This window comes from Triticum urartu, chromosome 2 (assembly GCF_003073215.2).
Source record: "Triticum urartu cultivar G1812 chromosome 2, Tu2.1, whole genome shotgun sequence".
Taxonomy (NCBI): domain Eukaryota; kingdom Viridiplantae; phylum Streptophyta; class Magnoliopsida; order Poales; family Poaceae; genus Triticum; species Triticum urartu.
The window spans coordinates 599,673,693-599,686,328 of record NC_053023.1 but is presented as its reverse complement, the minus strand read 5'-3'; the positions used below and the strand labels follow the sequence as shown (position 1 = coordinate 599,686,328).

At 51.2% G+C, this 12,636-nt stretch overlaps 1 protein-coding gene and 1 non-coding gene across 2 annotated transcripts; both read left to right on the top strand.

Annotated features, from left to right (window-relative positions):
• Window positions 1-779: 779 nt before the first annotated feature.
• Window positions 780-1,903, top strand: LOC125533747 (transcription factor TCP7-like). The gene has a single exon (XM_048697107.1). It carries the CDS (start codon window positions 892-894, stop codon window positions 1,507-1,509), a length of 618 nt encoding a protein of 205 aa, XP_048553064.1. The 5' UTR covers window positions 780-891; the 3' UTR covers window positions 1,510-1,903.
• A 3,417-nt stretch (window positions 1,904-5,320) lies between these two features.
• TRNAF-GAA lies at window positions 5,321-5,393 on the top strand. The gene has a single exon. It is a non-coding gene; the product is annotated as a tRNA-Phe (tRNA).
• Window positions 5,394-12,636: the final 7,243 nt, after the last annotated feature.

The window sequence follows — 12,636 nt, the reverse complement described above, 5'->3', positions numbered from 1 at the left end:
TCCCCCTTTCTTTGCATACGGACGCTTTGCATGAGCTAGGCATGACAAATGACATTTCATGATTTCAGCATTTCAGAGGGCCTACCGGAAGCCAATGGAATGCAATGCGACACCACAAAAAATTTGCAAACCTCGAAAGCTCTCTCTATGCAGATCAATGTTACAGAGGCTTGAGCAAGGTGAGATAGATAATAGAGCCGTCCGTAGAGGCGAGAGCTACCGGACGAAGACCCCATGTGGCCTGCCCCCCAATGCCTACAGTGCACAGTGCTGTCTGCACAGCGCTCCTGCTGCAGTGCTCCATGCCTGTTCCTGCACGGCTGCAGTGCTCCTGTCCTCTCCACTGCACTGCAGACTTCTTGAGCCAAGTGCTACATTCAGGTTTTCAGGGTCAGAACTTCAGATACCTCCATCTGTTTACGTACTTCCCAATAATTGCATATGGAGCTCCCCAAAAGCTGAAAACCTCATCTTCAAACCCGCAAAAAACCTCATGTTCAAGTTGGACTCACTCATAATTTTCGTCACAATTGCTTTTAAATTATTTTTCATCATGTGAATCAACTTCATATGTGCAATTTCGACAAAGTCAAAGTCTGTGTATTTTCCTCATGCAGAGTCAATGTAAAGCAGCTTCATACGTGCATTTTTCTGACATCTACCCTCTGAAATGTGTATGCCTTTGTGGTACATACTTGTGACGTATCAGAGCGCATAAAAAGAATATACAAAGAAAATGAACGTGAAACCTGAGGCCCCTTTATAAATTTGCACTCCACTGGGTCAGGGACCAAGCGGACAAGGCCCTATCCATCCATCCATCCCCATCAGATCACCTCCCCACACATCTGTGCGCCACCCGAACGGAAGCTCAGCCACCAGCAGCTAGCCATGGCATCTCGCGACGCCGCCACCTTCCAGCTCTACCGGCCCATGGCAATGCCGACGGCCACGCCCATGTCCCAGACGATGGCAATGCCCGGCTTCTCGTCGGCCGAGGCCGCGGACGACGCCGTGGTGGCGGTGCCGGCGCCGGCGCCGAGAAAGGCCGGCGCGGCCAAGGGCGCCAAGGACCGGCACAGCAAGGTGAACGGGCGCGGGCGGCGCGTGCGCATGCCGATCGTGTGCGCGGCGCGCGTGTTCCAGCTCACCCGCGAGCTGGGGCTCAAGTCGGACGGGCAGACCGTGGAGTGGCTGCTGCGGCAGGCCGAGCCGTCCATCCTGGCCGCCACCGGCTCCGGCACCACCCCGGCCGTCTTCTCCTGCTCCTCCGCGCCCTCCACCGCCGCCGTCTCCCTCCTCGGGAAGCGGCCGCGCGAGGAGCACGAGCACGAGGCGGCGCCGTCCTTCTGGGAGGCGCTGCAGGCCCGGCCCGTGCCCTGGGGCCTCTCCCCGTCGCTGGAGGCGCAGGCGTACGCGTCGTCGGTGGCGCAGGGGCACCACCACCACCTGAACCTGCTCTCCGCGCTCTCCGGCGCCTCCAGGCGGCCAGAGGAGGAGTCCCGGTGACCGCCGCCGCGGAGCCGCTCGCCTGTCTACGTGATCGCATGCGCTAGCTGACCGCCCGTGGCTAATTCTTGGAGTCAGCTGTTCTTGTTGCTGTGTGGCTTGCCCTACGTACTTTCTTTTGCTTCCTTTCTCCTTTGCGTGCACCGTGTGTTTTCTTTTGCGTGGTTTTTGGTCCGGGAAGAAAGAATTAATCGAGAATCTGAGCAGCATCAGAGATTCCAAGGTAGCAACTGTAGATACAAGCCTGTTATGCTAGATCTTACCACCGCTCCATCTCGTCGGATTTGTGATTGTGCTTGTCACTAGTTGTTACTACAGTGTATTACGCCACTGCCACTCCCTGCTGTCTGTGAGTGACGATTGATCTATCTAACACAGTGCCACTCTTGTACCACTCGATTGTTGTTTTGCTTCAATGGAAGCCTCTCCCTCTATCTGTAGGAATCGTTTTGCCGATGCAAAGGCTCTCTATCTATCTGGTGTGGTGTGTCTGGCATCTGCGGTAACTGTCGAGCAATGATGGAACGAGATGACCCATTTGGCGCACGGCCATCACACTACGTAGTACTACTACATGGCAGGGCTGCGCTTTGCTGCGAGACAATGATCTAGATTGATGTTTAGCAGATTTACTTTAATCGTGGGTTCGCTTTTATCTCTGCGATACTGCTGCTGCCGGGGCAAAAGCTGCCGCTGCCGCCGCTGCTCTGCTAACGGCCTCTGCCACTTTGCCCTGATGAAAGGCTCGGGCTGTTTTCTCCGGCCATTATTGGTGCCAAGCTGTAGGCCATTTGGCTGAAAGAGAGCTGCCCTACCTCACCTGACGGAATGCAGATCTCTGCACTCTGTCTGCACCCCCAACGGTTTACGTTGCCATGCTCGCAGATACCCTCTGTTCCAAATTACTCGTCGAAGAAATAGATGTATCTAGAATTAAAATATATCTAGATACATCCATATCTACGACAAGTAATTCGAAACGGAGGGAGTAGTATTAAATGCTTCACGTAAATTTTAGAAAAAGAAAAAGAAAATAGTGCTCCACGTTACAGAATACAGCGGTGCATCCAGCATTGCGACGCGGAGCATATTTTTGCTGCGACTCAAGAAGCATGCTATGCTCGGTGAGGCTGTGACTGTGACCGTGACGGCCGGTTACACCAACCTGCCTGTCCTTGGCGTCCGGGCTGGTTGGTGGTGGCCAGCTGCGTGCTCTGATAGGCTGATCTGAGGTCTCTGGACTGAATGGATATGCCCGGTGACTTAGAGCAACTCCAACACGCCGATACATTTTGTCTGCGCGTGCTTATTTGGGTCGGCATGGACTAAAAAACCGGCTCAATGCACCGATCCAAACGGACATGTGTCTGCTTTTGTCCGACTGCCGATCCATTTCCGATCCAATTTTGAGTCTGATTTGCGTCGGCGCGGACACGCGCCTATTCCTCTCCTTAGCCCGCTAGTCGGTGGCACATTGGCTATCCTCTTCCACCCATATCAACAAGTCCTCACCCGCCCCGCCCCGTCGCCACTGCCACCCATTTACGGTGCCTCTGCCAGCAGCCCGTGCCGACACACCTCCTCCATCACCGCCACCTCCCACGTCACCGCCACCACCGCCTCACCATCAGGCCACCACAGCCTCCCACCCCCTCCCAGTCCGACGTCGCCGTGAGCAGGAAAAGCCGCCTCCCCGCCCCCGACCAGCTCCTTCGTCCGACACCGCCCGCTGTCTTGACGCCGGCATGCTCGTCCCACGCCGCCAGGCCAGCCACCTAGTTCAGGGGAGGCGCGCATCTCTTCGCCGGCCAGCTTCTTCGTCGATGCCCACAAGTTGTTCGATAGTTTGCCTCAAGGTACAAAAATGGACTCCGCCGCCGAGTTCTTTTTCCATAATTTCCTATGCGACTCCGATGATTCCTCGTTCGATGATGAGGAGGAGATGTTGGCTGCCGTGTTAGTCCATGACCACCTTAATAGGCAGCGCCGGTTGTTCCGAGGCTCGATCCTGGGCCATATTCCGGCACTGAATCGCAACCGAGAGAGCGGCCATTTCCTTCTTTGAAAAGACTACTTTGGCATAATTAACCAACATGTTGTTCAAACATCAGAAATTCCATCGGTGTTTCCGTATGGCTAGGCATCTTTTCAACCATATTAGAGAGGGGTGGTCGGATACGATAATTATTTCGAGTGCAAAGAGGATGCCCTTGGAAAGATTGGCTTCTCATCTTATCAGAAATGCACTGCTGCCATCCGGATGCTTGCATACGGAATGCCCGGTGATCTCATTAATGAGTACGTTCTTATGAGCGAGTCTGCATCCCCAGAGTCCATGTACAGGTTCTGCAAAGCTGTGATTGCCGTGTTTGGCCCTGAGTACTTGAGAGAGACGACTGCTCAAGATACAGCCCGCTTGTTGACGATGAATGCTAGCAGGGGCTTCACAGGGATGCTTGGTAGTATAGACTGCATGCACTAGGAGTGGAAGAACCGCCCTTCTGCTTGGCAAGGGCAGTATAAGGGCCATGTCAGGGCATGCACTATCATACTTGAGACAGTGGCCTCACAAGATCTCTGGATCTGGCACTCTTTCTTCAGCATGGCCGGATCGCACATGATATCAACGTGCTTCAACGCTCGCCGGTGTTTGCAAGGCTTGCCGAAGGAAACAGCCCGCCAGTGAGTGTTACCATCAACGGCCACAACTACAACAAATGATACTACCTAGGTGACGATATCTATCATCAGTGGACCACTATTGTGAAGACAATCCCTGACTCTGTCGGAGAGAAGAGGATTTTCCCAAAAGCAAGAGAGTGCTAGAAAGGTTCTCGAGCGTGCCTTTGGTGTTCTGCAATCTCCACGGGGAATCGTTCAGTATCCTGTTATAAATTGGAGCACCAAAAAGTTGTGGAAGGTGATGACTGCTTGTGTGAGCATGCACAATATGACCATAGAGGATGAACGCTCGGAATGTATTTACAATCAAGGGTTTCAGTTTTAAGGTGAGAGTGTTGTGCGGCTTGTACCTGAGCACGGAGGAGGAGCCGCAATGTTGCGCAGTTCATCCAAATTCATCATGAAATGCGTGACTAGAAAACTCACATGCAGCTGCAAAATGATTTGGTTGAGTATATATGGACTCATGTTGGCAACCAATAGATGTATCTTTTTTAAAATGTATTTGAGACAATTTAATTTTTATTTGACTTGTAAAACTATGTTAAATTTATTTGGTTGTGAAACTATGTTATTTTTGTTTGCTTGTGAAACTATGCAAAATGTGTGTATATTTGTTCAAAACCGGCGGCAGGCTGGTCACGCGGGTAAATATAGGTCGGCGCGTTAGACGCATTGCTAACCCAAATTATAAACAGAACGAATATCGAGCGGGCGGTCGACTCAAACAGATAAAAAGTGACAAAATCATCGTCCATTTGAATCGGCATGTTAGAGTCTTACCGGTGTTTTTATTTTTGGATGGACTGGGGCTGGTGACTTGGTGTTGTACGTACACTCCTTGCAAAACCACATGCCACTGCCAGCTTCTCGCTGGGTCCGGGGGAAGATCCGCAACATCTGTTGCTTTCGTGCACTGTTTTTTTTTTCTTTGTTGTGTGCCTGCTGCGGGACTTGCCGATGGGAGGTGAAATTAACGGAGAGCGCGCTGCTATCGTACACATCCACTTGCCGCCTGACGGCCTGAGTGACGAAGGAGACAGGACTACTTAGAACAGTCAACGCGTATGCCTCTACTTAGGAGCAGAATACCGGTATATTTACGCTTTTCAGGCGTAGGTTGCATCAAGCAGGGATAGCTCAGTTGGGATAGCGTCAGACTGAAGATCTGAAGGTCGCGTGTTCGATCCACGCTCACCGCGTACCACCACCGTAGGCCACTATAAATAGGACTTACCCACCACCATAGAAGGGACGGATCATTCAGGTTACCCGCTCAACCACAGCTCATCGAGCTCAAGAACACCTCACCTCCTGAGGCTGCTCATCCACTGTACTAGTTCATCCTCAGCCCCTCGAGGCAATCCACCCACAAACTGAAGTAGGGTATTACACCGCAAGGTGTCCCGAACCAGCATAAACCCCCCGTGTCTCTTGTTCTTTGGGTTCGTCGAGTTAGGCCGTGAAATCGTTGAGCGAGCGAGTCGGGAAGAGAGTGTTCTTCGTGAGCACCCCAGAATTTGAACCTCTCAAGGGTTAGCCGGAACCCATAATCCGACATTTGGCGCGCTAGGTAGGGGCGCGCTGAAACCTCTCTTCCATCGATCGACACCCCTCAGCCCCTCGAGGCAATCCACCCACAAACTGAAGTAGGGTATTACACCGCAAGGTGTCCCGAACCAGCATAAACCCCCCGTGTCTCTTGTTCTTTGGGTTCGTCGAGTTAGGCCGTGAAATCGTTGAGCGAGCGAGTCGGGAAGAGAGTGTTCTTCGTGAGCACCCCAAAATTTGAACCTCTCAAGGGTTAGCCGGAACCCATAATCCGACATTTGGCGCGCTAGGTAGGGGCGCGCTGAAACCTCTCTTCCATCGATCGACACCCCACTGCTCCACCGCTTCCATGGCTGACGCTCGTCGAGCCCGCGCTGAGCGCCGAGCCGCTCTCAATGCTCGCGTCGCCCAGACGGCGCCCGTCGGCGGGCCTCCCCGTCACTCTCCATCACCCGCAGTCAACGCCGCCACCGGTCCGGCGAAGAACGAGCAGCAAGCTTCGTCGATGCACCGCTCCATGCGGAGAGACAGACGCATCGCCACCCCGTCGTTGACTCTGGCCGGCTCGTCGTCCCACGCTCCTGCGCTACCGCCCGGTCGACGACCTCTCCGAGGATTGGCTGGACCGCATCGTCGAGCTCGTCAGCGCCACTGGGGGCTCCCCTGCACCGCCCCTTTCGCTGCCTCGTCCGCCTCCTGTAGCGGGCGACGTAGCCCATGGAGCACCTCCACCACCACCACATCAAGACGTCACCCTCGCACCAAGGCGCACGGCCCCGCGGCACGACCCACCGCGTAGGGCACCCGCGCGTGAAGAAGGAAGCTGCCAGGAAATCCCGCGGCCGCGAGAAGGTGCTCCTGCGCTCCCAGCACCACCGCGTCAAGACCACGCGCCGCCGGCAGCGGCGGCGCGTGGATACCAAGACCAGGCTCCACCTCCATGGTGGGTTCCAGTCACCACCGTGGGCTGTCGAGCCTTCACCCCTGAGCTGCACAGCATTGTCTGGCCCAACAAATTCAAGCCCGATCTGCCTCCATGCTACGACGGCACCCCCGACCCTGCTGAGTTCCTGCAGTTCTACGAGCTGAGCATCGAGGCGGCCAACGGCGACGAGAAGGTCATGGCGAACTGGTTTCCCATGGCTTTCAAAGATGGCGCGCGCTCGTGGCTCCTGAACCTGCCCGCGGGATCGATCTCCTCCTGGGACGAGATGCGCGAGCGTATCGTCACCAACTTCCAAGGCACTCGCGACCACCCACCTGCCGCCGATGACCTGCGGCGCATCAAGCAGCAGCCAGGGGAAACGCTGCAGAAGTACATCCAACGTTTCAACAGCGTTCGCCTCAAGATCCCCAAGGTAACGGACGAGGCCATCATCTCGGCATTCTCTGATGGCGTCCGTGATGTCAAGATGAAGGAGGAGCTCACCGTACACGAGGACCTGTGCACGGCTCTGGAGATGTTCAATATGGCGACCAAGTGCGCGAGAATTGAGGAGAGACGCCTTTCCCTCCTCGAGCTTCCAGCTACCGACCCAGAAGACAAGAAGGAAAATACCAAGGACGTGAAGCGCAAGGGGACTGCCATGCTCGTGGCGGAGCCAGAGATGAAGCGCAGCTGCGACCACCCAGAGTCATCCAAGGCCAACCGCCCGTTCTGCGCCTTCCACAACGTACACAGCCACAACACCAACGACTGTCAGGAGCTCAGGGCCATCCGCGATGGGCGCTTCGGACGACGCCCTGAGCGTAACGACCGTGGCTACGACCGTGGAGGAGGCAGAAGTGGAGGGCGCTGGGATGACCACGGCCCGTGCCAGGAGTGGCGCGACCGCCCTCGCAAGGACCGCTGGCAGGATCAGCCTCGTGAGGGCGCTTGGAGGGCCAGCCTCCTGAGGACCGCCCTCCGGGCAACGCTGGCCTCCCTCCGCTGCCGCCACCACCAAGGAGGAACAATGACCACCACCGGGACGAGGGGGGTGGGGGCTTCCAGGAGCCTTGCGCCATCGCCTGCATCCCGGGTGGCGCTCAGGCCCCAGCCACCCAACGCATCTCAAGCAGTTTGCTTGTGAGGTGAACGCGGCCCATCCCAGGCTCGAGGCCACGCGCCCGCTCAGGTGGTCCAAGTACACCATCACCTTCAGCTCGCCCGACCAGCTCAAGTGCGCGGCAACTATCGGCGCCCTCCCGATGCTCTGCTTGCCCATCATCAGCAATGTCCTTGTGACCAAGACCCACATCGACGGTGGCGCATGGCTCAATGTTCTCTCTGTCGAGACGTTCAATCGCCTCCAAGTGCCATATGATCAGCTGCAGCCCACCAAACCCTTCTCAGGAGTGACCGATGGCTCCACCACCTTGATAGGGAAAATCAGCCTCCTTGTCACCTTCGGCAAGCGCGACGACTACCACACCGAGCTCATCGACTTCGACGTCGCCCACATCCGCCTTCCGTACAACGCCATCCTTGGGTATCCGGCCCTGACCAAGTTCATGGCAGTGACCCATCATGGTTATAACGTCCTCAAGATGCCAGGGAGCTGCGGCGTCATCACGGTCGCTTGCAAGGAGAAGGATGCAGTGTGCTCTCTAGAGCGCGCCTACCAGGCTACAGCGACCGAAGACCCAGACAACGAAGGTGCCATCTACCCACCTGAGGTTGTCCCCAAAAGAAGAAGCAGCTGCGTATCTAGGAGCTTCAGGAGAACGGTGTCTCCAACGGCACCACCTCAGGACCTATGCCGACAGACGGGGCGCCTCCCTCCCTCGCATAGGATGTGATAACCCACAAGTATATGGGATCGCAACAGTTTTCGAGGGTAGAGTATTCAACCCAAATTTATTGATTCGACACAAGGGGAGCCAAAGAATATTCTCAAGTATTAATAGTTGAGTTGTCAATTCAACCGAACCTGAAAGACTTAATATCTGCAGCAAAGTATTTAGTAGCAAAGTAATATGGAAGTAATGGTAACAGTGGCAAAGATAATAGTAATAGTTTTTGTAGTGATTGTAACAGTGGCAACGAAAAAGTAACTAAGCAAAGATCAATATGTGAAAAGCTCATAGGCAATGGATCAGTGATGGATAATTATGTCAGTGCGATTCCTCATGCAACAGTTATAACATAGGGTGACACATAACTAGCTCCAGTTCATCAATGTAATGTAGGCATGTATTCTGAATATAGTCATATGTGCTTATGGAAAAGAACTTGCATGGCATCTTTTGTCCTACCCTCCCGTGGCAGCGGGGTCCTATTGGAAGCTAAGGGATATTAAGGCCTCCTTTTATTAGAGTACCGGAACAAAACATTAACACTTAGTGAATACATGAACTCCTCAAACTATAGTCATCATCGGGAGTGGTCCCGATTATTGTCACTTCGGGGTTATCGGATAATAACACATAGTAGGTGACTATTGACTTGCAAAATAGGATCAAGAACTCACATATATTCATGAAAACATAATAGGTTCAGATCTGAAATCATGGCACTCGGGCCCTAGTGACAAGCATTAAGCATAGCAAAGTCATAGCAACAACAATCTTAGAACATAATGGATACTAGGGATCAAACCCTAACAAAACTAACTCGATTACATGATAAATCTCATCCAACCCATCACCGTCCAGCAAGCCTACGATGGAATTAATCACACATGACGGTGAGCATCATGAAATTGGTGATGGAGGAAGGTTGATGATGACGATGGCGACGGATTCCCCTCTTGGGAGCCCCGAACGGACTCCAGACCAGCCCTCCCGAGAGATATTAGGGCTTGGCGGCGTCTCCGTATTGTAAAACGCGATGAATCATTCTCTTTGATTTTTTCCTCCCCGAACGTGAATATATAGAGTTGGAGTTGAGGTCGTTGGAGCATCAGGGGGCCCACGAGATAGGGGGCGCGTGTAACATCCCAAATTTCCTATTTGGAATGTTATACATAGGTCATCCATGCATATCATATTTTATTGCATTTTGTTTTGCGATCCTCGAAATTCTAAGCAACTTAAGGACCCACGGAGAGAGTTGGGGATTTCACTGTTTTCATATTTGAATTTTCTCAAATATTGAAAAGTGGATCACTTTCGTTTTATTGTTTTTCCTCTCCAAAAATATTTCATATTAAGAACTATATGAGAGGAGATAATATGACTTCTCCAAAATAAACGAAATATTGGAGGAAAAATATTAAAATCAAATAAATAATTTTTTTTCTAAATTTTATTGCTATTTATTTGAATTGAAAAAAAATTCATCTTTCAAAATTGCATTTTAGACCAAGAAAATGTTCATTTTGTTCCAAAATTTTCTATTTAGAAGGTGAAAATTTGTTTTGGTATTTTTAGATTTTTATTTTATTTTTTAGGATCTTTCCGGAGGAATCTGTTTTTTTAAAGTCAACCGACCTAAACGGGCCGTGACCGACCGAGTCTCCTGCCGGGTAGGCATTATAAGTCGCCGCTCGAGGCCGCCCTAGCCCACCAAGCCACCCCGCCCCGCAAACCCCAACCCTAGCGCCGCCGCCGCCGCGCACGCCACCCGCGCCGCCGCCGCCGCCCGCGCCGCACGCCACCCGCGCCGCCGCCACCCGCCGCCTGCGCCGCCACCGTTCGCCGGATCCGCCGTTGGTTTTTTTTTGGTTTAGGTAAAAACCGACCGGTTTTTTTAAAACCCAATATGCGTTTTTTATCGGTTCGGTTTTCTCGGTTTAGTTATTTAGCGGACGTCCGTTCGTTCGTTCGTTTTTACGAACGCTTTTCGCCGGTTAGGATCAGAAAGCGAACGTTCATTCGTTAGTCTTTTCCTTTTATTTTATTTTCGGCCAGGGACCTATCCGCGATTATTTTTATCGCAAATTAGCCCATGATCTTCAAACGCTCGCCGTTTCTTAACCGTTTGTCCAAATCCAGTGAAACCAACGCCAAAATGTTCGTCTCGAACCCGTCTTTCTGTTTAATCAACTTGAACAAGGTTTTTGACAAATTAAAATTTGGTTGCAAGCAGATTTGATTTTGAAGTTCTTTTGCCCGTAGTTTCAGTTCCATAGCTCCAATTTGATTGATTCTTTTTGCAGATCGAATCACTTTAGTTGAATTTTCAGATTCGATCTTCTTATGAGTTTTACCCGTGCATATTTGCTTGATTGCTTATGTATGCTATTGTTTGTTTGCGATAGAATTCCCGGAGTGTGCAACGTGCTACTACGAGTCACTAGGTTTTGCGGATCGTCAGCAAGGAAAGTAACAATTTGATCATATCCCTTATTACCCAGTTTTTATGCATTAGTTTCAACCCCCAAACATTGCATGAGTAGGATCTCTTAACATGTGGGTTTTGGGAAGTAGATGATGAGGTAGAACCTATTTCCCTTTTATTATCAAACCCTTGGGAGTTACTTCTACGTTATGCTTATATCGCCATGCTATGCTCGTAGACGTGGATTGGGTTTGAGAGTATCCATGACAGATGTGAGATTGTTAATTAAAGGTTAACTTAAGGTGGCTACTTAAACACACATCTGGGTGGATTGGTTGCGGGCACCTAGAGAATCCAATGTTGTCCTAGGATATCCCGGAGTACCCGTGTGATCATCCTATGGTTCGCCACCTAGGCTCAAAGGGGTCATAAGATTATTCATGCTAGAAACTTCCGTGTGCAGCCACAAGCTATTATGGGCTCTAGCATAGTGGAGTAAGTTGCATGACCTCTTCCAGTGATAGGCTAGCAGATGTAGGGGATGTAGGTTGGTACTGTCTACCCGGGGTTAGAGTTAATGCTACTGAAAAATGTGTCTCGGTCATCCGTTTCTCAAACACCATGTAGTGCGAGAAATCCAACGGAGGAGATTGAGTCTTGTGGGGAAAAGTGCGCAAACCTCTGTAGAGTGTACATACTAATCATGGTTAGCCGTGTCCCCGGTTATGGACATCTTGAGTATCTGGATCTTGGATTTTCATATTGATCTCATCACTCTAATACTTAATTTGTTGGGTTGTTAATTACTTTCTAATTGGGATTGAGTTTGAGGAACCTTCTCAATGTTTAACAACTACCATGATAGTCAAATAAAATATATTCCTTTGTTGTAGGAAAAAATTGGCTTTTCGCAAAAAATATTATAACCATAGAGCCTCCACCAGCCATATATGCATGTAGTGATAGCATTTACCTGTTCATTGCTCTATTGTGCTATATTGTCAGCATATTCCATGTGCTGGCCTGTTTTCGGGCTGCAACATATCATGTTGCAAACTTTTCAGACGAAGAGTAAGGTGTGCTAGGTCGTTTGTCGTGCACTCAGCTATGCCGTTGGAGTTGATGGACTCACTTTATCTTCCAAGCCTTCTGCTGTTATCTTATTTAAATGGTCTTAAGCCATATTATTGTAATAAATTCTCTTTTGAGACTATCGATGTAATAAGTGTGTGATTGCTACTCTGTTATAAATCCTTCGAGTACTATGTGTGTCAGCATTACCGACCCAGGGATGACACTTATGCACAGAGACTTGACCATCTGAGGTCGGGTCGCTACAAGATGGTATCAGAGCACACGCTGAATGTAGGACACGACCACTAAGATGAGCCATAGGTCACTCTTCTCTACTCATTTCTGACTTCTCTCCATCTTCTACTCTATAGGATGGCGGACACAAGGAATAAGTTTACACAGCCGGATGAAGACACACCTTTTGGACGACACTTGAAGGAAGTCACTAGGTACCTGAACATTGGAATACTAAGCTTCACCGTGACCTACACCGCCACTTTACCAGAAGAGGAGCGTTGGATGATTCAAGTTCAAGTTCCCAGAAGGACATTCACGCCAGTCACTGAGCCCATAGAGTTTTCCTTTGATGCACCAACCTGGAGTCTAGGCAAGAGCAT

Excerpts from the sequence above, each read along its gene's own strand:
- LOC125533747 (XM_048697107.1), top strand. The coding sequence starts at position 892 with ATGGCATCTCGCGACGCCGCCACCTTCCAGCTCTACCGGCCCATGGCA.